Here is a 24304-nt window from a genome sequence, read left to right on the forward strand (position 1 = left end):
GAGAGTTCACACCGGGAGACAAAGTACTTGTACTATTGCCCACGTCGAGCTCCAAATTGATTGCCAAGTGGCAAGGGCCCTTCGAGGTCACACGGCGAGTCAGGGACGTCTACTATGAGGTGAGGCGAACGGACAGGGGTGGGGCATTGCAAATTTACCACCTCAATCTGTTAAAGCATTGGAATGAGGAGGCCCCCATGGTGTTGGTGTCAGTAATCCCGGAGAAGGCGGAACTGGGGCCAGAGGTTCAAAAAAGAAAATCGACATCGCCAACCACTCCGGTCCCTTGTGGAGACCACTTCTCCCTGGCCCAACTCACGGAGGTAGCCCAGTTGCAGAAGGAATTTTTCTGACGTGTTTTCCCCCCTGCACGGCCGCACCCACCTCATAGAACACCACACTGAGATAACCCCGGGGGTGGTAGTGCGTAGCTGCCCTTAACGCCTACCCAAACACAAGAAATGATCTAAACCTACATAATAATAAAACCTAACAGGTGGTCAAGGATGAACTCGAGGCCATGCTCAAAATGGGCATAATTGAGGAGTCCCACAGTGAATGGAGCAGCCCAGTGGTCCTGGTTCCCAAGACCGATGGGTCAGGCCGGTTCTGTGTGAACTATAGAAAAGTCAACGCGGTGTCTAAATTTGACGCTTACCCAATGCCTTGCATTGATGAGCTGCTTGTTTTTATTCGACACTGGATTTAACGAAGGGATATTGGCAGATCCCCTTGACTCCTCTATCCTGAGAGAAAATGGCTTTTTCCACACCGTTTGGCTTACACCAATTCGTCACACTTCCTTTTGGGTTATTTGGGGCTCCCACGACGTTCCAGCCACTCATGGACAGGGTTATCCACGCCCACACCACCTACTCAGCTGCATACTGTATCTCGATGATATTATCATCTATAGCAATGACTGGCCGCGGCACCTCGAACACCTTTGGGCTGTCCTAAAGGCGCTGAGGTGGGTGGGTTTCACAGCTAACCCAAAGAAATGTGCAATTGGGTGGGTGGAAGTACAGTATCTGGGGTTCCACTTGGGCCATGGGCAGGTGTATCCCCAAATTAATAAGACTGCAGCAATTGCAGCCTGCCCAAGGCCCAAGACCAAAAAGGGGGTGAGACAGTTCCTGGGGCTGGCTGGCTACTATCGGAGGTTCATACATAATTATTCAGACATCACCAGCCCGCTGACTGATCTCACTAAAAAGGGAGCACCAGATCCAGTCCAGTGAACGGAGCAATGCCAACAGGCTTTCTCTAAAGTAAAGGCTGCACTGTGTGGGGGGCCACTGTTACACTCCCCTGACTTTTCTCTCCCCTTTATTTTACAGATGGATGCACTGAACAGAGGGCTGGGGGCCATTCAGTCCCAGAAGGTGAAGGGGGAGGAGCATCCTGTGCTGTACATTAGCCAGAAGCTGTCAATGTGGGAAGGCAGGTACAGCATGATAGAGAAAGAGTGCCTAGCCATCAAGTGGGCGGTCCTCGCCCTCCGGTACTACCTACTGGGACGCCCTTTCACCCTCTGTTCGGACCACGCACCCCTCCAGTGGCTCCACCGCATGAAGGATGCCAACGTGCGGATCACCTGTTGGTATCTTTCCCTCCAGCCATTTAAATTTGAGGTGCTCCACAGGCCGGGGCACAGATGGTGGTGGCGGACTTCCTGTCCTGTCGGGGGGGGGTCCGCTGCAGGCCAGATGGCTCCCCAGCCTGAGTCGGGTAGTGGGGGTATGTGGCAGCAGGGGCGTGGCCGAGTGTCAGTCTGTGAATGGAGGGTGGAGTCGGGGAAGGTGAGTGGTCGTATCACTACACCTGTTGTCAATTATCGTGTTTTTGTGTGTCTCTTACAGTGACGGCGCCCTATAAAAGGAGTGAGAGGAATAGAGGAGGGGAGATCGGGGACCAGAACACAATAGTAGTCTGTGTGTATGAGTGTGTGTGTGTGTGTGTTTGAGTGTGTCCCCAATGGACAGAGTTGTGCTGAAAAGCAAAATAAAGAACACTCACAAGCAAATAACAGCCTGCCATACTTCTGTGCTCCACCCACAACCGGAACGTTTCTGCAATGACAAACTAGCCATGTCAGTGGATGACAACAACTTTCTCAGAATAATGGAAAATGAAGTGTACATGGATGATGAAAATCAGTGGGTGGCACTGCTGCCTTTTCATTCACCTTGCAAGCCCCTTCCTAATAACAGAGAAGAGGCCTTCCAGAGACTCTCCTCTCTCCAGTGCTCATTCAGAAGGAAACCTGACATGAAAGAGCACTTCTTTGACTTCATGCAGAAAGTCATTGACAACCACCAGGCAGAGCTGGCTCCTCAACTGCGGCCAGGGCAAGAGTGCTGGTATTTACCTACCTTTGGTTTATATCACTCCCAGAAACCAGGGAAAATAAGAGTGGCATTTGATTCCAACACGGAGTATAAAAGAACATCATTGAATGAAATGCTTCTCAGTGGATCCAACCTCAACAACACCCTAGTTGGAGTCCTACTAAGGTTCAGGAGGGAGCAAATAGCCATCACAACCGATGTAGAACAAATATTCTATGGTTTCAAAGTCAGAGAGGACCATCGCAATTTCCTGCGGTTTCTGTGGCACTGAGCTAATGATCTGGATAAAGAGATCATTGACTACAGGATGACTGTGCACGTGTTCGGGAACAGCCTGTCACCAGCTGTAGCAACATATGAGCTGAGGAAAGTTGCAGAGCATGGAGAAACCAAGCACGGCACAGATATATAGGAGTTTGTCTCCAGAAATTTTTACGTCGACGATGGACTCACCTTAGTGGCAAAGGAGGTTGAAGCTATTGATCTCCTGCAGTGCACCAAGGCACTACTAGCTGAGTCCAACTTATGACTTTACAAAATAGCTTTGAATAGCATAAAGGTCATGGAGGCCTTTCCTCCAGAAGAGCGAGCAAGTTTGGGTTTAAGCTGGGAACTCCAGACTGATAGTTTTACCTGCAGTGTCAAGAGATGTTAAACCATTCACTTGGCAAGGCATACTGTCCACTGTTAACAGTCTTTATGATCCCCTTGGATTTGCTTCCCCCATCACAGCACAAGGCAAGGCATTAGTAAGAGACCTTTCCTCAGAGCAGTATGAGTGGGACACACCTCTCCCACCAGAGAAAGAGGCACAATGGAAAGCATGGACTAACTCCTTAACTGAGCTGGAACACGTTCACATTCAGAGAACATACATTCCAGGCTCCACGTCATGTCGCAAATAAACAGAACTATGCGTTTTCTCAGATGCTTCCACTATGGCGATAGCTGCTGTAGTCTACCTGCATGTCTTGAATTCTGATGAAAAATGGCATGTAGGTTTTGTAATGGGAAAATCTAAGCTGGCTCCTTACCCCATGCACACAGTACCACGCCTGAAGTTGTGCACAGCAGTACTGGCAGTTGAGCTGGCAGAACTGATCCAGTCTGAAAAAGAGTTGCAAGCAGTCAGGTTCTTCACAGACAGTCACATCATGCTGGGCTACATCCACAACAGTTCAAGAAGGTTCTATACCTATGTAGCTAACCGAGTAGCTTGCATTCAGAGCGCCACTGAACCAAAACAGTGGCAGTATGTGATAACTGATGAGAACCCTGCAGACCATGGAACCAGGTCAATTCCAGTAGCTTACCTGGCCTCATCCAGTTGGTTCCTTGGCCCTCTATTTCTCAGCCAGCCAAACACAGATCAACATGATGAGGTAGAATCATTCGAGCTTGTGCAACCAGACATAGATAAAGACATTTGGCCTCTAGTCACCTCTCTTGCAACCAAGGTCATAGAGCAGTCTCTTGGATCACAAAGATTTGAACACTTCTCTACTTGGAAGAGTCTAGTAAGAGGCATGGCAGGTCTCATTCATGTAGCCAAGTCATTCTCCAGTGAGACTAAGACGGATGAGTGTAAAGGATGGCATCAATGCAATCAGCCACACACCACAGAGTGTTGTCAAGCCAAGACAACTATCTTTAAGGCAGTACAGGAGGATGTGTATAAGGAGGAGCTAAAATGCCTAACTCAGGGCATCAAAGTTAATTGCCAAGGCCCTCTCATAAAGTTGGATCCCTTCCTTGACAAGAATGGATTGCTTAGAGTGGGAGATCAGATACACAAAGCAGATTTGGAAGATCTAGAGAAACACCACTTATCCTACCAGCTGGTCATCATGTAACCACTCTCCTGGTCCAGCACTATCATGATAAAGTAGCCCACCAAGGTCACCACTTTACAGAGGGCATGCTGCACACTGCTGGTGTCTGGATAGTAGGAGGGAAGAGGCTGATCTCCAGCATCATATTCAAATGTGTCATCTGTAAGAAGTTGAGGGGCAAGTCTGAGGTTCAAAAGATGTCTGATCTGCCCACTGACAGATTGGCTATGGACCCACCTTTCACCCATGTTGGACTTGTAGTTTTTGGCCTGTGGAGTGTCGTAACCCGGCAGACACGAGGCGGTATTGCTGAGAGCAAAAGGTGGGCTGTTATTTTTGCTTGCCAAAGTATGAGAGTCATCCACCTGGAAGTCATTGAATCTATGTCGACCTCGAGTTTCATCAACGCCTTGAGGTGCTTCCTATCCATATGGGGACCTGTGAAACACCAGGCCAGCTCCAGGCCAGACAGTTTGCTGGCCTGTGATAGTTGGTGGCAATACCGGTATGTGGAAGTGTCAGTTTATGAATGGAGAGTGAAGCAGCAAGAGATGAGTGGCAAAGGGATTACATCTGGGACTGATTAACAGTGAGTGTGTGTGTTTTGTTGCAGTGACGGCTGAGGGCTTGGGGGGGCAGGGCAAGAGGATGAAGTTGAGATCCAGCACAGAGCTGTGTCTGTGTGTGTTCATGTGTGTCTCAGAGTGATACTGTAAAGCATAAAAAAAGCCACTGAAAAGTGGAAGTTTAAAGCAAAAGTGAACAAAGTGTCAGTCAATGTAACCTGGTTGTCTTCATCCCTTCAGTTTCCCAAACCCCATAAAGTATCATGAGAGGATAAATAATACTTGTTTATTCTCATAGACATAAGTCAAAAGTACTTCAGCTTCTGCCTCAGGTAAAGTCTTCTTTTTGGGAGCCACTTAGCAATAATATTGCACTGTCTGCTCTGTGAATGTAGCCTTTTTATGAGGTTTTGTGGGTGTCACCAAATGCAAATCAGCTGTGCTGTGCACATGTCCAGTAATTTATGGCTGATTTATCAACATACACAAATGAATATGAAGAAAATCAGTACTTAAAACACTTTTGAAAATCTAGCATAATTTTTTAGTTCAGTTTAGCAAACATTTATATACAACTTTACTCAAAGATTGATGAATGAAGAGCAACTTTATTCATCACATGCTTGTGGAATTCCTCTCTCCATTTAACCCATCTGAAGCAGTGAACACACACATGCACACACATGTGGGCAATGAGCATACACACATACCCAGAGCAGTGGGCAGCCATGCTAACAGCACCAGGGGAGCAGTTTGGAGTTAGGTGCCTCGCTCAAGGGCACCTCAGCCCAAGGCTGTCCCATATTAACCTAACTGCATATCTTTGAACTGTGGGAGAAACCGGAGCACCCGGAGGAAACCCACACAGACATGGGGAGAACATGCAAACTCCACACAGAAAGGCCCCCACCGGCTGCTGGGCTCGAACCCAGAATCTTTTTGCTGTGAGGCGACCATGCTAACCACTTACACCACCGTGCCACCCATGAGGCTCAGTGCATGAGATTTTATGATAAAAATGAGAATGAATGATGATTTTTTTTTGTTTCCTTTTGGTTATACATACAAGAATGTGCAAAGAAAATTTTGAACAAAGATTTTGTATTAAACATTTCCTTTAATTTTCAGCATGGACTTTAATTACTTTGGGGAATAAATGCTATGGTTTTTTTAATTAATACTGTGATATTTTTACAGTAGGTTATAAGCACAAACTTTCTGTAGAGTGGGGAATCCAATAGCCAAAAGGTCAGAGAAGCAGCTGTGGGACCAAACAGTTGCTGGTTTGATTCCCTGGACCAGCAGGAATAGCTGAAGTGCCCTCGAGCAAGGCACCAAGCCCCAACTGCTCCTCAGGTGCTGCAGTACAGCTGCCCACTGCTCTGGGTATGCGTGCTCACATCCCCAGATGGGTTAAATGAAGAGAAAGAATTTCACTGTGCGCTAATGTACATGTGACTAATAAAGGCTTAAAATTCCCCCAAAAAATTTCCAAAAATGAACATTTCAAAGCATAACAGTCCTAACAATGGTTAAATGTAAATAGATAGTCAGAGACAGCAAAGAGAGACAGAGATGGAAAGAGAAAGAGAGGGAGAGTAATGTAGAAAGAGACAGATTTGGTAGTAACTATAGCAACAAGAGGCATGTGCCAAATGCCTCCTTCTGGACTTTAGTCTCAGGAGTATAAACACTACATAATCACCTCATCATGAACATGGGGAAATGTGGAATTTTGAAGCATCCACAATAACAGCACTATATGAAATGGCATGGCAACCCAGGGATGCTGTAGTGTTAATGTAACCAGGAAATAAGAGAGGTGAAGCATAACTATGGGATACGTGGCATTACCTCATTAGCATAGAAACCCTTGCTCCGTTCCTTTCTCCCTCCATGATGTCCTTTGTGTCCCTGAGAATCAGACGTGCTGATTGTCTGCTGAGCAGCAGCTAATATCTCATCCAGCTTATCTAACACACAACGGTAACATGTTTTTAATTAATATTATTGTCTCATAAAATAACATTTTCTAGAAAAACAGAAGAACAGACTTACTAAGGGCCATTTGGTAAACGCTCCTCTTCTTATCAGGAGCCGGAGAATTCTCTGACTGATCTACAAACAGAATAAAAACACACTTTCACACACACACACACACACACACATTTGGATTCAATTTAATTTAATTGAGTTCACTTCAGTGTTGGGCCTCTTTAGGGAATTCTGCTGCACCACAAGATCCAGTGACCAGCATCCTAAAGCATGATCACACTAAAGCTGCTTTTACACAGGCACTTGTGCCAGAACAAGTTGTTGCCAAAACAATTTGCCCTGGCACAACTGCCTGTCTAAACATGGGCAGTTCCAGAACAATTTGACACCAATGGGTGTAACTTGCTCCATTTTACAAGGTGATGAAACTTGTTCTAGAACATCTGGTTCTGGACGTAACTTGTTCCCACTCACCATCTAAGCACAATCAGTGGCAAGTAGGAGGGCTTATGCATGTGTGATAGCATTCCTCTGGGTCATTTATCATCTGGACAAGTCTGTTTCGTCGCAAATTCAATGGTCAGTTCTTCTTGAATGATTTTCCTTGTTAAACTTCTCCGCCTTTAAACGATAGAGTCAAGTGATTCATAAGCCAAGCCCAGTGATAACTGGACTAAAGGAGAAGTTCTTACCCTCATCCAGTTGCGGGGAGATGCCCACAGGTGAATTTGGAGAAATCAGGCCACAATGAGCCAATTTACCACCAAATTACAGAAAGTTTAAACAGAAACGCACAGCAAGAGGACAATAAAGCAAGTTAAAAACAAGCTTCTGATCACTGATTTGTGCATGCACACTTTTGTATTTACCTCTCTAACCTCCAGTTTACCACCAATAGAGACTGAATGTGTAAACACAAAGGAAAGCGGGCACAATTTGTTCCAGGTACAACTTGTTCTAAGCACAACTTGTTCCTGCTGCCTGTGTAAAAGCAGCTTATGTGCACCATGAGGGCAATTAATATTTCCATTTGCCCTATCTTGGAGCTAATTTGGGGCAACATCAAAAGAAAACAAAAGTCAGAGACAACAAAAATTCTGACAATGCTGACAAGCAACAGCTTTCTACTAAGCTCACATTCCAGCACTAACTGCTCAAGCTTCACCCTTCTGTCATGAATGTTTAATATTCCCACATCCTGGTGAAGAACATAACCAGCCTTAGCATTGCAAAATGATGGATCACTAGTTAAGACTTTGGGCTCTTGAGCAGAAGGTTGTGAGTTCAAATCCAAGCACCATCATGCTCCCATTGTTGTCACTCATGTAAGTCCCTTAACCCTCATCTGCTCAGTTGTATCCTACCTCAATCATTGCTCTGAATTAAAGGGATACTAGAACCTGTCAGAGATGTCCTTTAGTGTGAATAAGTTTAAGACTGAAATTCTTGTCTGCTTGAGGAGCAATGGGACCAGTCCAGGTTTCTAAATGAAGGTACACTCCAGAGGCTTCCAGATGCTCTGAACCCCTTGGCACCAGAAGTGATTATCACTACCAAGATATCCACCACAGCCCAACCAATTCTGGATGCCCACAGAAAAAGTATAGAAGTTGCTAGAACTAGGAATCATTCCATCATCATATGGTCCCATCCTGAAAATGTACAGCAACCTCCAGGGGTTTCCCTGGACAACCTTGCACCCTCAGTCTGGTAAATCAATTTGGTCAGATCTCGGTCATCTCTTCTGTATCACCAGTGACCTCCAACAGTACCAGGTCCTGCCTTTTGGTCTCCATAACACCCCAGTGATTTTCCAGCAGCTCATGGATATCATTTTGTAGCTACACTGGCACTACACTACTGCTACTAGAATGAGATCAAAACATCTGACGTATCTCTGGAAGAAAATGCTGCCTGGGATCAGCCTCATGAAACCCCTGGAGGAAAAAAAAACATTGAGGATTTTCCATGCATGACCACATGACATTTTTTCTGGGTTTGATTTGTTTTTATCACTACTTGGTATGTAATGTGTCCTCTTTGGTGCATGTTGCTACACCAACACATTCTGTATTTAAACCATGTTGTTGTTGTTTTTTTCAGGAAGGTCTAATACATGTGAAGCAAATTTGGAGTAAATGATGAAGTCTTTATGTTACCAATAAAAAAAGAGTAGCTCTAACTAGTTTTAACAATTAGATTAGAATTTCATTTTGGAATTACACTAACCTAGTTTCTTCTTCCATGGTGAAGCTGGAAAAACAAGAAAAAAATCATGATTATACCAGACCACCTACAGTTCACACATATATTATTTGCCTCATGGCTGCTGTAAAAGGCAAATTCAATTAATTTGTTTTATTCATCACCTTATCCCATGTTTCTGTCTGTATACATATTTCCACTGCATGATACAGGAAGTATTTGAATCAGAAACTTCTGCACTGAGTCTGTAACTGGTTAAAATTAAAGCCTCATTGATTGAATTAACCTTCTTACATTTCAGAATCCAATATTTAGACAGCCATGTCTTAGCATGCCATCTAAAACTGTTCTAACTGACCTTCTCTTTATCAGATAGCATTATGTGAACATTTTTTGTTCGATTATATGTTCTATGTGCTTATTTGCCAAATAAAATTGTGTACAACTGGCAAATAAAGTGATTCTAACTCTGATTCTATTTCAGAAGCTGTATTGTGAGATATTTCCACCAGGATTCTATTTTCACACAACTGTAGACTAAAAATACATTGCCAGTATGTGATTTATTAAATCCCAGCATTCTCAATGATATACAGCTTCTCACTGGATTTCTTTTACAGTCCTCAGCCTTTCAACACAGCCTTCCTTTTGTTTAGCCAGGTACACATGAATGACCATATTAATTATTAGATTAAACTTTCTGACTTGCATAAGCAAAATACATGAACTATTAAGACTGTATTAGCTTGTAATGCTAATCACATACATTAGTTAGGCATTTGTGTACCATACATCATCATCATCATCATCTGTGTCTCCATGACTCTATGCTTCTCAACAGTTACAAACATCCAGACTCACTAAAATATAGTGTTCAAGGATGGTGTTCTTGTGTTTTGGCCCAGTCCTGCCCCCTAGTGGAGAGTGTGTAATTCTCCAGATGTGCTCATATTCACACAAATACTGAATAAATGTAGCAAGAAACACAGTGGTGTGAAACACAGTGACCCTATCTGTATGTGTACTCAGACTTGGACACTGACATGGAAGATTCCTTTCCTCTTCTGTCTCTTTCCTCCCTTATTTTATGGAAATTAAATATGCCAGAAGTGTCTGCATGGTGAGTGAATTGCAGCTATGACAGTTCCACAACTTCAAGTACATAATTCCAAACCACCACGACTGTGACCAAATAGTTACTAAGGATAAATGAATGAACACTTTAAATGCATCAACCAGCACTGCAAAATTATGATAATGCTGTTAACAAACAGGGTCTTTCCATGAGTTTCATACTGTAGCTGATCATGCAATCATGCCCACATGAGTAACAGCCACTCATTTTGTTGCATTCTGTGGGACTGCGGTCTTGATACACACCAGATGTCCTGAGTCTTTCTGTCAAGCTGCCTAAAAAACAAATAGTGCTCCTCCTATACAACTCTGTACAAAACATGTTATCTGTTTATTCTGAATAATGTACAAAGCCCATTTCCAGAAAAGCTGGAGCCAGCATCTGTGATGGTATGGGGTACATCAGTGCTGATGGCAAGGGTGAGTTGCATGTGTGTGAAGGTCCCATTTATGCCAAGTCATATTTTGGAATTTTAGAGAAACATATGTTGTCATCAAGGTGATGTCTCTTTGTGGGAAGTCCATATTTATTTCAGCAGGACAATGCCAGGCCTTGCCAACAGCATGGCTTCGTAGACACAGAGTACATGTGCTTGACTAGCCTGCTGCCAGTCCAGATCTGTCTCCTATTGAGAATGTATGGAGCATCTTGAAGAGGAGAATCAGACAACAGTCACCACGGACTGTTGAGCAGTTGAAGTCTTGTATCAAGCAAGAATGCACAAACATTCAAATTGCAAAACTGCAGCAATTAGTATCCTCAGATCCCATACGATTAAAAAATGTTATTAAAAGGAAAGGTGATGTCATACAATGGTAATAATGGCTCTGTCCCAAATTTTTTTGAGTGTGTTGCAGGCATCAAATTCTAACTTCATTTATATTTATAAAACACAATTAAGCTGGTCAGTAAAACTATTGAAAATATTTTCTTCATACTTTTATCAGTTAAATAAAGGTTCACAGGAACTAACCAGGTGGCACGGTGGTGTAGTGGTTAGCGCTGTTGTCTCACAGCAAGAAGGTCCGGGTTCGAGCCCCGTGGCCGGCGAGGGCCTTTCTGTGTGGAGTTTGCATGTTGTCCGCGTGGGTTTCCTCCGGGTGCTCCGGTTTCCCCCACAGTCCAAAGACATGCAGGTTAGGTTAACTGGTGACTCTAAATTGAGCGTAGGTGTGAATGTGAGTGTGAATGGTTGTCTGTGTCTATGTGTCAGCCCTGTGATGACCTGGCAACTTGTCCAGGGTGTACCCCGCCTTTCGCCCGTAGTCAGCTGGGATAGGATCCAGCTCGCCTGCGACCCTGTAGAACAGGATAAAGCGGCTAGAGATAATGAGCTGAGGAATTAACAAATCACAGATTTTTTGCTTTTATTGCATATATCCTAACTTTTCTGGAAAGAGGGTTGGTATTATATTCAATTACATCCCTAATGCAAAGATACAGTATAACTTCAGCATGCAGTGTTATTGTCAATACTGATAAATACACACATCTCAAGTCTAATGATTATTTGATAGACACGTAAAATAGTATTCAAAAGTAGAGTGAATGAAACAGCACACACACACCTTTTTCCACTGAGAATCCAGCCACAGTGGCAGGGAGAAAACAAACATTGATGTCATAGCATTATATACTGTTAACAATGGTAACAATACATATAAACTGTGGATGTGTGTGTGTGTGTGTGTGTGTGTGTGTGTGTGTGTGTATACCCATCTCCTCCAGCTCAGAGGTCATGGATTTGGAGCGCAGTGTAATGGCAGGTGGGGTTAATCTCTTTGTCTGTGGCTGTGGAGCTGAAAGAGGAAATATCGTTTAATAAACACAAGCGAATGACAAATAGTACATGTGAAGAAGTACTATTTGTCACCCAAGTGAAGAAGGTTTTGGACCCCTTACCTTTTTTCTTAGGCACCTCCTCAACCTCTGGATTCCGTGTTACCATGACAACCTTCATCATTAGGCTGTTTCCTCCCTGACGAATCATATTAACAACCTGTCTGTGGCCAACTTTAACCACATTCATTCCATTCACCTGCAGAGCAGAGGGGGAGGGGGTTACTGTGAGTGACAGGGTTATTTTGAGTGATGAGGTCATTGTGAATGACAGGGTCCTTGTGGGCGTGGGGTTATAGTGAGCATGGGGGTTATTGTGAGTAATGGTCATTGTGAGGGGTGGGGTTATCATGAGTGATGGGGTTATTGTGAGTGATGGGGTCAATGTGAGTGAGGGGATCACTGTGAGTGATGGGGATATCATGAGTGATGGTCATAGTGAATATGGGGTCATTGTGAGTAACAGGGTTATTGTGAGTGATGGGGGTCATTGTGAGGGGTGGGGTCATTGTGACTGATGGGGTTACTGTGAGTGACAGGGTTATTGTGAGTGATGGGGTCATTGTGAGGGGTGGAGTGTTCGTGAGTGACAGGGTTCTTGTGGGCATGGGGTTATTGTGAGTATGGGGGTCATTGTGAGTAACAGGGTTATTGTGAGTGACGGTCTTTGTGAGTAAGGGGGTTATTGTGAGTGATGGGATCATTTTAAGGGGTGGGGTTATCATGAATGATGGGGTCATTGTGAGTGACAGGGTTACCATGAGTGATGGGGTTACTGTGAGTGACGGGGTCATCGTGACTGGGTTATCATGAGTGATGGGGTTGTTGTGAGTGACGGGATGATTGTGGGGGTGTAGTCTGTGAGTGACGGGGTCATTGTGAGTGACAGGGTCATTGTGAGGTGTGGGGTTATTGCAAGGTTCCCCAATTAGTTTTCTCCAAGGGCCAAAGTATGTGAAGTGTGCTGAGCCAAGAGCCAAAATGTCCAGGATTTTTTTCCATTGTGCCAGTAAAAATTGATTCATGTGCAGATGATGGTGTTGCCGCCACTGCTATTATTATTATTATTATTATTATTAGTAGTAGTAGTAGTAGTAGTAGTAGTAGTAGTAGTAATAATTTAGGCCTGGGCTTCTCAAAGGGTCACACAAGAAAACAAGGAAAAAAGCACTCTTGAAAACAAAATAAGTCCAAAGACAGCCATTTAATTATTTAAATGTCCTGATATACATTTACACAGCCACCAACACTGAAAAATAAACATCTTGGCATGTAAATACCTTTTTATATCTGACTCATGTCAAAAGCATTTTAATTTACAGCACCCATATAGAGGCCTAATATAAAGAAGACAATGAGAAAGGAGCAGTAGCTCAAAAGGTCCCAGGGTTGTGGAGTATATTCCCAATAGCTATATATATAAACAGCACTACAGCAAGTGGCACACAGCAGGAAAAGGCAAAGTCAGCATTTCTACATGTCGACATACTGTATATTTTACCTATCCCTGCATACCATTAATAATGTTAGTGCAGATTTTTAAACAGTGTACCCATCTGCAAAATGTCCAAACAGCTTTCGACAAAAACAGCTATCAGCAGCATCTCTACAACCATTCACCTCAAGAAGAGCCAAGTGAGATTGAGTGACACACACACACAGAGAAAGAGAGAGAGAGAGAGAGAGAGAGAGAGTCAGTTTGTCACTTTTAAAATATGAGATATATCACAAAAACACAACAACCCATTATTAATATTTTGAAAAAAATAAATGGATGTTGTTCACTCACCAGTCAGTGAGAGAAGTGAGCGCGATGGGATGAGGCAATGCTTCTGATGTTGGGGCTGTATTCTGATGTGGCAGTCCTGAGGCACTGGCCAAGATGTGCACTGGAGAGTCTGTTTCTGTCCTGGTTCTTGATAAAAGATTTTTTTTTTTTGCTAAGACTTCTACTCTTCTTGTTGCAGTGTTAGCTGACAATGGCACCTGCTTTAATAACTCCACAACTGCTTCCTTGTTTTTCTTATCATGAATTAAAATTTCTCCAAAAATATCAATTATACACTTTTTAATCAACTCAGCATCAGTGAATGGCTTCTTAGTTTTAGCTAGGTTCCATGAAACATGGCTTTCTTGTCCCAGTGTTAATTTGCACATAGTAGAAATGGAGTGTGTGGCAGCGGGGGTGTGGCCAAGCATCAGTTTGTGAATGGAGGGAGGGGTCAGGAAGGTGAGTTACCAAGTCATTACACCTGTTATCAATTGATGTGTGTGTGTGTGTGTGTGTGTGTGTGTGTGTGTGTGTGTGTGTGTGTGTGTGTGTTGCAGTGATGGTGGAGCATAAAAGGAGTAGGAGAGCAGAGAAGAGTGCCTGGGACCAGAACATGACTGCATGTGTGTGTGTGTGTGTATACACGTGTGTCCTAGAGTAAGCCAAGTGAAGCCGAAAAGCTGTCAATAAATGTGTGTGTGAACATTATCTCCTGCCTGCTATACTTCTGTACTCCACCCACATCAGGGAAATTATCACAGTGGTGCCAAATCCCGAGAGTACCAAAGGAAGCCAGCCCATGGAGTCCTCGCCGTTCAAGGACCTCGTCCATGCCCTTGCTACCGCTCAGCAGAACCAGCATCAAGTGCTGACCACCCTCTGGAAAGAGCAGGAACAATGCTTTGAAGCCTTGGTGCTGGCCCAGCTGGAAGATTGCCAGGCATTCCAGCACCTGCTCGTGTTGGCAGGGTCTTTAACCGCCACTGCAGTGGACCATCTCCACCTCACCCTAATGAAGATGGGCCCACATGATGATCCAGAAGACTTCCTAGCACTCTTCAAGCAAGCAGCCAAAGCGTGGGGGTGGCCGGTCGAGCAGCGCGCAGCACATCTACTTCCGCTGTTGACTGGCAAGGTGCAGCTCGCCACGCTGCAGCTCCCTGATGACATCCAGCTCATATATGCCTACTTGAAGTGAGCTATCCTACAGCATGTTGGCCGCTCCCCAGAACAACAGCATCAGTGCTTCTGGACGCTGAAGTTGGAGGAGGTCAGCCGGCCGTTCGCATTCGGCTAACAACTCTGGGATGCCTGCCAGCGGTGGCTGAGGGTGGATGACCAGGATGCCAAGGGAATCATTGACCTGGTGGCACCGGAGCAGTTCACCAAGCGACTTCCAGGAGAACCGGTGGAGAGGGTCCAGTGTCATCGCCTGGCGTCACTGGAACAAGCCACTGAACTGGCAGAGGACCACCTGGTGGCAGTTCCGACAGCAGGAGGATGTGTCACCTCTTCTCCTTTTTTCTCTCTTTCCCCCTCCCTCTCTTCTTCCCTTCCCTGCCCTGTTCCTCCACCGCAGAGGCATGGGCTGGCTCCCCCCCCAGCCGGCCCAACGCACCCGTGATGTCCTTCCATTTTCCCCTTCCGTGTCTGTGTTGTCTCCCCCTCAGGTGAGTGATGCCCATAACACCAGTGCAGAGGGAGAGGCTGGGCTGGTGTGCTGGCGTTGTGGGGAGCCAGGACATCTTCAAAGTCACCGCTCCGCAATGGAGGTGGGAGCGGTGGTCCGGATACCCGATGCGCCAGAGACCACCCTTGATTGGGCTGGAGCATACTGTATACCAGTAAGTGTACAAGGGGATATGTATCATGCCTTGGTGGATTCTGGCTGTAACCAGACCTCAATCCACCAAAGCCTGGAGCAAGGTGAGGCACTGGGGAGAGAACAAGTGGTGAAGGTGCTGTGTGTGCACGGGGATGTTCACAACTACCCATTAGTGTCTGTCCACATTCTATTTTGGGGAGAAAAGCATAGAATAAAGGTGGCAATTAATCCTCGTCTCACCCACTCACTGATTTTGGGGACTGATTGGCCGGGGTTTAAAGAACTGATGGAACACATAGTAAGAGGTGGGTCTTGCATTAGTACATCATGGGAAGATCCCGGTGTGGCATTGACTGGGGAAGCTGTCACAGAGCCATCTACGTCAGCACCTCATCAGGGCAATATGAGGAGTGAGGAGCAGCCCACTCCTCCTCCCTCTCTTGGGGATTCTCTTGAGAATTTCCCATTAGAGCAGTCATGAGACAAGACTCTGCATCATGTGTTTGACCAAGTGAGAGTAATCAATGGTCAAACTCTCCAACCAAGTGCGACACTGGCCTTCCCATAGGTTGTACCGAGTGACGCAGGACACTCAAACTCGTCTCGTCTTCTTCTGCTTTATCTGGGGCCAGGTCACGGAGGCAGCAGTCTGAGCATGGAAGCCCAAACTTCCCTTATCCCCAGACACCTCGGCCAGCTCCTCAGGAAGAACACCGAGGCGTTCCCAGGCCAGTCGAGAGACATAGTCCCTCCAACGTGTCCTGGGTCTTCCGGGGGCCTCCTCCCAGGGGGACATGCCTGGAACACCTCCCCAGGGAGGCGTCCAGGAAGCATCCGAAAAAGATGCCCGAGCCACCTCAGCTGATTCCTCTCAATGTGGAGGAGCAGCGGCTCTACTCCAAGCTCCTCCCAAGTGACTGTGCTTCTCACCCTATCTCTAAGGGAGCACCCAGCCACCCTGCGAAGGAAACTCATTTCAGCCGCTTGTATCCGCGGTCTTGTTCTTATGGTCATTACCCAAAGCTCATGCCCATAGGTGAGAGTCGGAACGTAGATCGACCATTAAATTGAGAGCTTCGCCTTTTGACTCAGCTCCTTCTTCACCACGACAGACCGGTAAAGCGACCGCATCACTGCGGAGGCTGCACCGATCCGCCTGTCGATCGCACGCTCCATCCTTCCCTCACTCATGAACAAGATCCCGAGATACTTAAACTCCTCCACTTGAGGCAGGACTTCTCCACCAACCTGGAGAGGGCAAGCCACCCTTTTCCAGGCGAGAACCATGGCCTCAGACTTGGAGGTGCTGATTCTCATCCCAGCCGCTTCACACTCGACTGCAAACTGCCCCAGTGCATGCTGAAGGTCCTGGTTTGAAGAAGCCAACAGGACAACATCATCCGCAAAAAGCAGAGATGAAATCCTGTGGTTCCCAAACAGGATTCCTTCCGGCCCCTGGCTGTGCCTAGAAATTCTGTCCATAAAAATTATGAACAGAATCGGTGACAAAGGGCAGCCCTGCCGGAGTCCAACATGCACTGGGAACAGGTCTGACTTACTGCCGGCAATGCCAACCAGACTCCTGCTTTCATGATTTCCGGGTTCCGGGCGCTGCGCTGTGGCTGCCCTGCTGTCGTTCGCGTTTGGCACTGTGTGTGTTCTGTTTGTTTATTTATTTATTTACTCGTCAGTCATTGTTTGGATGGATGTGATTAATTTTGCATGTAGTTCGCACTAAAGCTACAATGGACTTCACATATTTGTGTGCGATTGGACTGCTTGCAGTGTTTTTAAACACTTGCTTCACCTGTGGCCACTTCCATGACCGTGTTGGCGTGGCAGGTGTAACACAATACAGCAGGGAATTCCTTCTCCTGTTGCGCGATCATATGCATACGGATCACAAACTCATTGTCAACTCCATACCAAACTACCTCAGAAGAAATCCAAAGAGATGTACTATCCGGACGAGACACAAACGGGGATCTAAAGGGGGCATTCGGCAGAAACTCAGAAGACTGAGAAACAAACTTCCTCTTCCCATCACCCTGCTGATCAACGCCCAGTCCCTGAGAGCAAAAACGGACGAGCTGACAGCGAATGTCCGGTACCTGCACGAGTATCGGAGCGCCTGCATCCTGGCCATCACAGAGACGTGGCTGGACAGCAACGTCTCTGACAGCGAGGTGGGACCCCCTGGATTTTCCGTGTTCCGCACTGACCGGGACCCTTCAACTACCGGGAAGATCCGAGGGGGCGGTGTCTGTCTGCTCATTCGGGATGAGTGGTGTAGGACTGTGGTGGTGAGAGAGAGCCTTTGTACTCCCGATATTGAACTGCTTTGTGTCTCTCTGCGACCCCCATATCTTCCAAGAGAGTTTCCCCAGATCTTTTACACCGTTGCATACATTCATCCCAAAGCGAATGCCGATAGGGCCTTAGATGCTATTTTTAATCTCACCCAGAAGATTGAATCTCTTTCCCCTGATGCCCCGAAATTTTTCCTTGGAGATTTCAATAACTGTCCACTGAAAAAGTGCTTACGCACATATTATCAATATGTGGACTGTCCCTCTAGAAAAAACGCATTCCTTGACCTGTGCTATGGAACTGTCAAAAATGCCTACCTTTCATCCCTGCTCCCGCCACTAGGGGCATCAGATCATAGTGTTGTTTATCTTCGCCCTGTTTACCAGAGACTTTTGGAAAGAGAAAAGCCCCAGAAAAAATCAGTGAAAATGTGGGACAGTGAGAGTATAATGACCCTACAAGGATGTTTTGAGTGCACAGATTGGGACGTTTTTAATTGTGACGATATAAATGAACAGGTAGAAGCAATATCTGACTACATCAATTTTTGCACAGACTCTATCATACCCACAAAAAACAAAAAAGTGTTTCCCAACGACAAACCGTGGGTGTCCAACAAACTAAAGCACCTTATAATGGAAAAGAAAAAAGCACACCTGGCTCATGATGACATAGGCAGGAGGGACATACAGAGACAAATTAAAAGACAAATACAGTTGGATAAACACAGTTATAGACAAAAGATTGAAGCTACCCTGGAGTCAGGCAACTCCCGGGAAGCATGGCAGGGAATTAAGACCATGACCGATGTCCCACACAAGGGCAGGGGAAAATCCTCTCTGGACTGGAACAATTGCTCAGACATGCTTGGAGGTGAGGGTAGAGAGGGTGTTAACCAATTGAACAACTTCTTCTGCCGCTTTGAAAGCGGCAACAATGACACCGGTGGCACCCCACCACTGCCCTCTCCCCCCTCTGCATCTGAGTGGAATATCAGGCAATTTGATGTTCTTAGGATGTTTAGGCATACTAACCCTAGGAAAAGCCCTGGTCCAGACAACATCTGTGGTAGTGTTTTAAAGAACTGTGCCGAACAACTGGCCCCTGTTTTTACTGACATTTTTAATTCATCTCTCAACCTCTGTAAAGTCCCTTTTCTGTGGAAGACTTCTACAATTGTACCTGTTCCAAAAAAGCCCAGACCCTCAGAACCCAATGACTTCCGGCCAATAGCACTGACATCCTTGGTCATGAAGTGCTTGGAGCGTCTGGTAAAGCAGCACATTGTGTCCCAAACCTACAAGCTCATGGACCCCCTGCAGTTTGCATATCAAGCCTCTAGGGGGGTGGAGGATGCCATTTTAACGCTAATGCACCTTTTGCACATGCACCTTGAAAAACCTAAGGCCCATGCAAAAATTTTATTTGTGGACTTTTCCTCTGCTTTTAACACTATGCTACCAAAGACTCTTGCAGGGATACTTGCTAATGATTTTAACCTTAATGCTGGTCTTATTTGTTGGATTATGGACTTCCTGACCGGTAGAGCTCAGCGCGTCAGAGTTGGCTCTCTCCTCTCTGACACTATGACTACATCCATGGGCTCCCCACAAGGTTGTGTTTTATCTCCCTTACTTTTTATTTTATACACAAATGCATGCACTAGCACTTTCCCCAACAGACATTTTATCAAATATGCAGATGACACAGCACTAGTGAGCCTCCTAGAGGATGGAGAAAGTGATCATGGCCCAGTTTTAGATTTCTTTTTAGCGTGGTGTAAAAGGTCAAGCCTGATTTTAAACACAAAGAAGACAAAGGAAATGTCTATTGATTTTAGAAGGTCACACTCATCCTCTGCCACAGTTGTGATGGGAGAGACCATTCAGACTGTCTCCACTTATAAATACCTGGGTGTCGTACTTGACAATAAGCTGAAATGGGACTCATGGACTGATTTACTGCATACCAAGACACAGCAAAGAATGTACTTCTTAAAAAAACTGCTTGTTTTTAAGGTTGACAAAAAGATGCTTCACATGTTTTATACTGCTTTTATTGAAAGTGTTTTAACCTTCTGTATTACTTGCTGGTTTGGCAATGCCACTGAGGCACAGAAAAAGGTGGTCAGAAAGACAGTCTCTACTGCCAGCAAGCTTCTTGGGATCACTCTGCCAAGTATGGAAAGTATTTATAGAGACAGACTTGTTAAAAAGGCTGATAACATTATTGAACAATACACACACCCGCTGTCCTCTTCATTTCAACTCCTGCCATCTGGACGTCGGTTTTGTCCCCCCCTGCTGTCCAAAAACAGGTCAAGGTTTTCTTTTGTACCCCAAGCAATAAAAGCCCTAAACGAGGGCAAGTGGTAATTCAGTCAACCAATGTAGTATTAGTGTGTGAATAGCAATTTTCTGTGTATGTGTTTTTTTCTGTTGTTTTGTATGCCTGTCTGTGTCTCATGTCTTGTGCCAGCGACTGTACAGCAAATACAATTGCCCCATGGGGATAAATAAAGTTCTAACTAACTAACTAACTGCTCCATTCGTACAGGGACCGGACAGCCCTTAGCAAAGAGCCCTGAACCCCATACTCCCGAAGCACCCCCCACAGAATACCACGAGGGACATGGTCGAATGCCTTCTCCAGATCCACAAAGCACATGTGGACTGGTTGGGCAAACTCCCATGAACCCTCGAGCACCCTATGAAGGGTATAGAGCTGGTCCAGTGTTCCGCGACCAGGACACAAACTGCATTGTTCCTCCTGGATCCGAGGTTCGACTATTGGTTGAATTCTCCTCTCCAGTACCCTGGAGTAAACCTTCCCTGGGAGGCTGAGAAGTGTGATTCCCCTGTAATTGGAGCACACTCTCCGGTCCCCTTTCTTAAAAAGAGGGCCCACCACCCCAGTCTGCCACTCCAGAGGCACTGTCCCCGACCAACACGCGATGTTGCAGAGGAGTGTCAACCAAGACAGCCCCACAACATCCAGAGACTTGAGATACTCAGTGTGGATCTCATCCACCCCCGGTGCCTTGCCACTGAGGAGCTTGCAAACCACCTCAGTGACTTCGACTTGGGTAATGGACGAGTCCACCTCTGAGTCATCAGCCTCAGTCTCCTCAATGGAAGACATGATGGTGAGATTGAGGAGATCCTCAAAGTATTCCTTCCACCGCCTGACAATGTCCCCAGTCGAGGTCAACAGCTCCCCACCCGCACTGTAAACAGTGTTGGCAGAGTACTGCTTCTCCCTCCTGAGGTGCTGGATGATTTGCCAGAATTTCTTCGAGGCTGACCGATAGTCCTTCTCCATGGCCTCCCTGAACTCCTCCCATTTCCGCGTTTTTGCCTCCACAACTGCCTGAGCTGCGGCACGCCTGGCCTGCCGATACCTGTCAGCTGCCTCAGGAGTCCCCTGAGGTCAACATGGCCCAATAGGACTCCTTCTTCAGCTTGATGGCATCCCTTACTTCTGGTGTCCACCACCGGGTTCGGGGATTGCCGCCACGACAAGCACCGGAGACCTTGCAGTCACAGCTCCGAACAGCTGTGTCCACAATGGAGGTAGAGAACATGGTCCACTCAGACTCAATGTCCCCCGCCTCCCTCGGAAGCTGGGAAAAGCTCTCCCGGAGGTGGGAGTTAAAGACCCCCCCGACAGAGTGCTCAGCCAGACGGTCCCAGCAGACCCTCACCATACATTTGGGCCTGCCAGGTCTGTCCGGCTTCCTCCTCCACCAGCAGATCCAACTCACCACCAGGTGGTGATCAGTTGACAGCTCAGCCCCTCTCTTCACCCGAGTGTCCAAGACATAGGGCCGGAGATCAGATGAAACGACAACAAAATCTATCATTGACCTCCGACCTAAGGTGTCCTGGTGCCACATGCACTTATGGACACCCCTATGCTCGAACATGGTGTTCGTTATGGACAAACCATGACTAGCACAGAAGTCCAATAACAAAACACCACTCGGGTTCAGATCAGGGAGGCCGTTCCTCCCAGCCACACCCCTCCAGGTGTCACTGTCGTTGCCCACATGAGCATTGAAGTCCCCCAGTAGCATAATGGAGTCCCCGGTCTGAGCACCCCTCAGTACCTCTCCCAGGGACTCCAAGAAGGCCGGATACTCTACACTGCTATTCGGCCCGTAGGCACAAACAATAGCAAGAGCCCTCTCCCCAATCCGAAGGCGCAGAGAGGCGACCCTCTCGTTCACTGGGGTAAACTCCAACACATGGTGGCTGAGCTGGGGAGCTATAAGCAAACCCACACCAGCCCGCCGCTGCTCACCATGGGCGACTCCAGAGAAGTGGAGAGTCCAGCCCCTCTCGAGGAGCTGGGTTCCAGAGCCCAGGCTATGCATGGAGGTGAGCCCAACTATCTATAGCTGGTATCTCTCAACCTCCCGCACAAGCTCAGGCTCTTTCCCCCCCAGCGAAGTGACATTCCATGTTCCAACATCTAGCCGCTGTGTCCGGGGATCAGGTCGTCGAGGCCCCTGCCTTCGACTGCCGCCCAATCCACACTGCACCAGCCCCCTACGGCTACCTTTGTGGGTGGTGAACCCACAGGAGGTCAGGCCCACATCACCTCTTCGGGCTGAGCCTGGCTGGGCCCCATGGGCAAAGGCCCGGCCAACAAGCGCTCACATATGAGCCCCAACCCCGGGCCTGGCTCCAGGGTGGGGCCCCGGCTGAGCCATACCAGGCGACGTCACGGTCTTCGATTGATTCTCCATAAGGGTTTTGGTGAACTCAAACTGGTGAACAAAAAACCCAATTGTTAATCCCAAAGAGCCATAGGGAACTTGTATTCCATGCAGCTCACTTTAATCCCATGGCCGGACACTTAGGGCAGGATAAAACACTAACCCGAATAATGGCCCAGTTCTATTGGCCAGGGATTCACAGGGATGTCCCTCAGTGGCCTGCGGCATGCTGTGATTGCCAATTAGTAAATCCTGCAGCCACTCCAAAAGCACCTTTGCGCCCTCTCCCTCTAATTGAGACCCCATTTGAGAGAATTGGTATGGATGTTGTCGGGCCATTAGATCAGTCAGCATGGAGCTATCGCTTTATTTTAGTTCTGGTGGATTATGCAACGCGATATCCAGAAGTGGTGCTTCTCCACAAAATCTCAGCATGCAGTATTGCGGAAGCCCTCTTCTGTATTATCTCCCAGGTCAGGATTCCAATAGAAATCCTGACAGACCAAGGCACTACATTTATGTCATGCACACTTTGCGAACTGTATGGATTATTGGGAATTAAGTCTATCCGCGGCGGCACGGTGGTGTAGTGGTTAGCGCTGTCGCCTCACAGCAAGAAGGTCCTGGGTTCGAGCCCCGTGGCCGGCGAGGGCCTTTCTGTGTGGAGTTTGCATGTTCTCCCCATGTCTGCGTGGGTTTCCTCCGGGTGCTCCGGTTTCCCCCACAGTCCAAAGACATGCAGGTTAGGTTAACTGGTGACTCTAAATTGACCGTAAGTGTGAATGTGAGTGTGAATGGTTGTCTGTGTCTATGTGTCAGCCCTGTGATGACCTGGTGACTTGTCCAGGGTGTACCCCGCCTTTCGCCCGTAGTCAGCTGGGATAGGCTCCAGCTTGCCTGCGACCCTGTAGAAGGATAAAGCGGCTAGAGATAATGAGATGAGATGAAGTCTATCTGCACCAGTGTCTATCACCCACAAATGGATGGCTTAGTGGAATGGTTTAATCAAACACTCAAAAACTTAATTCGGTAATTTGTAAGTGAGGATGCATGCAATTGGGATAAATGGCTTGAGCCCTTGTTGTTTGCAGTATAAGAGGTCCTGCAAGCCTCCACAGGTTTTTCACCATTTGAGTTATTATACAGGTGTAAGCTGCGTGGCATTTTGGATGTGCTACGAGAAAAGTGGGAGGAGGGACCTTCACCCAGCAAGAATGAAATTCAATACATTCTTGACCTGTGTGCAGAACTCCACACCCTCATGCACTTAACCCAGGAGAATTTATGGCAGGCACAAGAACACCAATTCCGGCTGTACAATAGGGGCATGTGTCTTAGAGAGTTAACACCGGTAGACAAAGTGCTCATATTATTGCCCACATCGAGCTCCAAATTAATTGCCAAGTGGCAAGGACCCTTCAAGGCCACACAGCCAGTCAGGGACATCGACTATGAGGTGAGGTGCACAGATAGGGGTGGGGCATTGCAAATTTACCACCTCAACCTGTTAAAATGTTGGAATGAGGGGGTCCCCATGACATTGGCATTGGTAGTCCCAGAGAAGGTGGAGCTAGGGCTGGAGGTAAAAAAATAATAATAATAACATCTCAAGCCATTCTGGTCCTTTGTGGAGACCACCTCTCACCGGCCCAACTCACAGAGGTGGCCAAGTTGCAGAACGAATTTTCCAATGTGTTCTCGCCCCTGCCCAGCCACATCCACCTCATAGAACAGCACACTGAGATGACCCCGTGG

General features: G+C 46.7%; 1 protein-coding gene across 1 annotated transcript in view; it reads right to left on the reverse strand.

Annotated features, from left to right (window-relative positions):
• Positions 1–24304, reverse strand: part of LOC132887255 (SH3 and multiple ankyrin repeat domains protein 1) — a 255490-nt gene that overhangs the window by 52114 nt on the left and 179072 nt on the right. Inside the window, exons 17-22 of the mRNA XM_060922792.1 lie at positions 11987–12122; positions 11800–11883; positions 11653–11661; positions 8974–8997; positions 6808–6867; positions 6604–6722 (exon numbers count right to left, since the gene is read on the reverse strand). Of these exons, the coding sequence (XP_060778775.1) occupies positions 6604–6722; positions 6808–6867; positions 8974–8997; positions 11653–11661; positions 11800–11883; positions 11987–12122 (432 nt within the window). The remainder of the gene's footprint in view (positions 1–6603; positions 6723–6807; positions 6868–8973; positions 8998–11652; positions 11662–11799; positions 11884–11986; positions 12123–24304) is intronic.

Source organism: Neoarius graeffei, chromosome 5 (genome assembly GCF_027579695.1).
Source record: "Neoarius graeffei isolate fNeoGra1 chromosome 5, fNeoGra1.pri, whole genome shotgun sequence".
Taxonomy (NCBI): Eukaryota; Metazoa; Chordata; class Actinopteri; order Siluriformes; family Ariidae; genus Neoarius; species Neoarius graeffei.